General features: G+C 35.5%; 1 protein-coding gene across 1 annotated transcript in view; it reads left to right on the forward strand.

Annotated features, from left to right (window-relative positions):
* LOC107575180 (GTPase IMAP family member 8-like) overlaps positions 1-2,294 on the forward strand; it is a 27,664-nt gene extending 25,370 nt beyond the window's left edge. Inside the window, exon 7 of the mRNA XM_016261600.1 lies at positions 320-2,294. Coding sequence (XP_016117086.1) covers positions 320-2,202 — 1,883 coding nt within the window. The 3' untranslated portion in view covers positions 2,203-2,294. The remainder of the gene's footprint in view (positions 1-319) is intronic.
* The last annotated feature ends 2,808 nt before the right edge of the window (positions 2,295-5,102 follow it).

Raw genomic sequence — 5,102 nt, forward strand, 5'->3', positions numbered from 1 at the left:
GCTGTGTGTACATTAATGAGGAAAAAAAATTAACTAAAATGATTTTAGCAAATGGCTGCAATATAACAGAGTGAAAAATTTAAGGGGGTCTGAATAATTTCCGTACCCACTGTATCTCTTGAATGCAATGTCGAAACTTCACTTAGTACACATGAACAACAAGACATTCTGAGGAAACACACCAAATTGAATGCATTTTTAATGCTTAAGGGGCTAACAGCAATTTCTAAAATATCACCAATTTATATCAAAGAAAGTTATTACTTTGTTATTTCAGAAAGTCATTAACTTGTCTAAAATCTATTACTGACATTTTCAGGTGATGAAGAGGCACCAGATTCAAACTCTTTAAGAATTGTGCTGATTGGAAAGACAGGAAATGGAAAAAGTGAAACAGGAAACACCATTCTAGCGAAAAACGAGTTTAATGCTGAACCCAGTACAGATTCTGTGACGACTGTCTGCATGAAAGGAGTTGGAGAGCTTCAGGGTATATCTGTAGCTGTTGTAGATACTCCAGGTCTCTTTGACACCACACTGTCAAATGAACAAGTGCAGGAAGAAATTGTGAAATGTGTTTCCCTGTCAGCACCTGGACCCCATGTCTTCATTATTGTTGTGAGTGTGGGAAGATTCACTAAGGAGGAGAAAGACACTCTCAGTCTGATAAAGGGGATTTTTGGTTTAAAGGCTGCACAGTTCAGCATTGTTCTGTTCACAAGAGGAGATGACCTGGGGAACCAAACAATAGAACAATATGTAGAGAAAAGTAGAAGTGCAGAACTCAAGAAATTGATCAATGAATGTGGAAACAGGTTTTTGGTTTTTAATAACAAAAAAAAGGAAGATCACACACAAGTTACTCAGCTATTTGATATGATAGAACAGGTGAAAAAATATAATCATGGGCAATATTTCACAAATGAAATGTTTGAGGAAGCAGAGATGTCTATTAAAAAAAGAGTGGAGGAAATACTGAAAGAAAAAGAGAGAGAAATACAAGCAAAATATGACATGGAAATGGAAAATATGATGGCAAGACTGAAAGAGGAGAAACGGAATGCAGATGAGGAAAGGAAGAAAATGGACAAACAGATCAGAGAAAAAGAGGAGACTCTCAAAAAAGAGTTTGAAGAGAAAGATAAAAAAGAACTGAAGAGACGAGAGGAGGAGGACAAGAGACGATCAGATGCAGAAAAACAACAAAAAGCTGAATATCACCAAAATATTGAAAAGATACAGAGAGAAATGGAAAATCAGAGATCACTCTATGAAAAACAGCAAAGAGAAAAAGAAGAGGAGCATAAAAAGAGAGAGGAGAAATTTAAACAAGATCAAAAAAAGCTTAAAGATGAGCAAAAGCATGTCATGGCAGAATTAAAAAGGGAACAGGAAGAGGAAACTAAAAGGAAACATTTGGATGAACGAAGGAGGATAAAGGAGGAAGAAGAAGAGAGACAGAGATGGGAAAGAAAAATAAAAGAGCATGAAAATGACAAAAAGGACATTCAAGAGAACATTAAACAACAGCAGAGAGAATGGGAAGAGGAAAAGAAAAGACAGATGAGAGAACGAGAGGAAGAGGACAGAAAGAGAAAAGAAAGACATGATGAACAATTGAGAGAAAAACAAGTGGAACTGGAGAAAATGATAAAGAAATCTGAAAGAGAGAGAGAAGAAGAGAGACAAAAGATAGAGGAGGAGAGACAGCAATGGAGATATGCAGAGAGAAGAGTAAGAGAGCAAAAAGAAAGGGATTTTGAAGAAAAGAAAAATGAAATGAAAAAGCATTATGAGCAGTTGGCACAAGAGAGGAATCAGGAGTGGGAGAGAATTAAACAAATGGAAGATGAGAGACGAGAAGAGGAGAAAAGGAGATGGAAGAAAATGATAGACGATCTTAAAAAAGAGCAAGAAGAGGAGATCAGCAAAAGAAAAGAAAAAGAAGAAAAAGAACATGATAAAATGAAAGAGGAATATGAACAGAAAATTAGATATATAAAAAAGGAACATGAAGATGAAGCCAGAAAACAAGCAGAGACATTTAATGAGTTCTGCAAGAATAAAGATCAGCTCACCAATGAGCTCAGTGAGAAGCTTGAAAAAAAACTAAAAGAATATCAAGACCTGGCAGAACTGTATAATCACTTCCGAGAACAAACAAGTGGGCAAGGATTCTGGGAGAAATGTGTCATTCAATGAAAAAAAAAAACATGACTTTAATGTGAAATGACTGAGTGTAGGTGGTTTCTTAATATAACAAAGGAGGTGTATACAATCTAAGGATTCTTCATAGCAACCTATGTGTGTTGTTTCAAGAAAGCAACCATACATTTTTTGTTGTTTTACTTCTTTCTGTTATATTCACTTGTTATTCATTTAATCATTCATTTATTTTCATTTATTCATTCATTTATAATCACTTGTCATTTAATCATTTTATTGCATGTAATCATATCCTCATTTATAATCATTAAAACCGTTTATATACTCATTTCGTTGATTCATTAATTGATTATAGTCAGTGGCAGTTGCAGGACCCCCAGAATCATTTGAAATATTGCTACCAGGCAATGAATTTGAAAAAAATTTGCTACCAGGTTGTTTCACCTGAACTAAAAATGAAAAGACTTTGGCAATAATGTTTAAAATATGATTTATTTATGCACACCTGTGTTGCTGGTTTACAGTCATACAGTTGTTTAAAATTTGTTTTCTCAAATACTATACCACAAAGTATTAAAATTTTACCTTTAAACATCTTTGACATGTCAGTTGTCATTACTCTTTCCAATCAAATTAACAAAAGAAGACCACATATGACAATGACAATAACACCCAATGTTGTTCTTAATAATGCTTTACTGATCTTTTGAATCATATGCCTTTGCTTTCTTCCACTAGTGGTCATAAATATTGTGAGGAAAAGGTCACATTACTGAAACATATTTTTGCCATTTGAACATAAGGTGTGTATTTTGTGCATTTATGTAATAATTTAATGCATTGAAATCAGTCTTAAACCTTACTAGATACAGCCACACTACACATCTCTGAACTGTATGAATGAACTGTGAATTTCAGCTTTTTCAGTATTCAGTTTAGTGTAGTTGGTGTAGTTATGGCAAACTAGCTTACCTTGGATACATCTGTCGTTTTGAGGCAGACATAGTGAAAAAGCAACAATTGTACAATCTGAAAGTTCCTGTTGTAATTTGATTTTGCAATTATTCGTTTACAAATATGTTTGTAATAAGTGTCCACTGTATTTTGTCCCTTGAATAAAAATTTCCAAATAACACACTGAAATTTGACTATTTTATTAAAATAAAAATGCAAATGTGTTTTTCTTATCTATGTTTAAGTGAAATCACAGTTAAATAATTTTAAATGTACATGTCAACATCTTGATTAGTGCTCTTTAAATATAAACACCAAAATGTTGAAGGCAGCAAACAATCAAACACCAGATAGACAGTCCAAGGTAAAACACAGGTAAGGAAAAAAACAAGGAACTAGGAAAAACACAGAGACTCGGAGAACGATACAGGCTAACAATCATCAGCGATGTGAGTGTGAGTAAACCAGATTGATGAGGTAATGAGACACAGGTGAATGCAATCAGTGATGAGTCCAGGCAAATGATTATGGGGAATGTAGTGTGAGAATGTGACAGTCGGTGTGGTGTCAGTGTCTATATAACGGGAGGGCGTCCTCTGGTGGCAAGCGGACGGAAGTCCATGGACCAGATTCGTGATAGATCCCAGTTTAGAGAAGCTGTAAAGTGTATTCGTTGTTTTGGCCATCTCTTAATGATTAGCAATGAACAAAACTAGAACCATAACGGTTGCCACCTTCAGTGTAGAAAAATAAGTGATATGTCTATTCAGGATATGTCTGTGCAATGAGACTGAAATGAAGGAAAGAAGCATTAGAGCAGCATTTATAATGTTTATGAAGGATTAAATATTAAAACAGATAAATGAGGTGAGGTGTCGCAACATCTAACTACTGGGGTGCCTCAGGGCTCAGTTCTTGGACCACTTCTCTTCTCTGTCTACATGGCATCACTAGGTTCTGTCATTCAGAAACATGGCTTTTCATATCACTGCTATGCTGATGACACTCAACTCAACCTCTCATTCCATCCTGATGATCCGACGATAGCTGCTCGCATCTCAGCATGTCTAACAGACATTTCTTGCTGGATGAAGGACCATCACCTTCAACTCAATCTTGCCAAGACAGAACTGCTTGTGGTTTCAACAAACCCATCGTTTCATCACAATTTCACCATTCAGTTAGGCACATTAACCATAACTCATTCAAGAACAGCCAGAAACCTTGGAGTTATGATTGATGATCAGCTGACTTTCTCAGACCACATTGCAAAAACTGCCCGGTCATGCAGATTTGCTTTATTCAACATCAAGAAGATCAGGCCCTTTCTTTCAGTATTTATATAATACTGTTTAAATGTAGACTTATATTCACATTCAAGAGACATTTGAACGCACATCATATTTTATATACAAAGCTCTCTGGGGTGAGCTCTGTTGTAGGAAAATTAATGTTTTACTCTTTATGTATGTCACCTGAAATGCAACAAAGACATCACACAGTAAAACAGAGAGCCTTTGAAGTCTTTAGTGCAGGTAATTTAATCAGGAAAGACAGAGGGGTTAGTACTTTTGGCCTCACGGGTGTGAAGGCACACAAACACACAGTAAAAACAAATGATCAGAAAGAGCCTTTGAACTCTTTAGTGCAGGAAAGACAGAGGGGTTGTTGACCTCACAGATGTGAAGATAATAAAAGCCCAGGGGGTTAGAAGGACCATTGTTTTTTCTGAAAACAGCTAGGTTTTGTTTAAGGAAAACTTGCAAGAAGTGGGGGTGATAACAGTATAATAAGCCTGTCTGCTTTCAGTGTGACTTCAGGTCTGTTGTGTTTCATGGTAGCTGCTGAAACATTATGAACATACCTCTTTAAGGAAAATAAACTTCTTTCCTTAAATATAATTTGATTCCTTGTCTCTTACTCTGTGATGCTATTTTGTTAATAATTGTTTTTGCCACAACAGTATGTATTTATGTATGTAT

This window comes from Sinocyclocheilus grahami, unplaced genomic scaffold, assembly GCF_001515645.1.
Source record: "Sinocyclocheilus grahami isolate Dianchi unplaced genomic scaffold, SAMN03320097.WGS_v1.1 scaffold2499.1, whole genome shotgun sequence".
In the NCBI taxonomy this organism is placed as follows: Eukaryota; Metazoa; Chordata; class Actinopteri; order Cypriniformes; family Cyprinidae; genus Sinocyclocheilus; species Sinocyclocheilus grahami.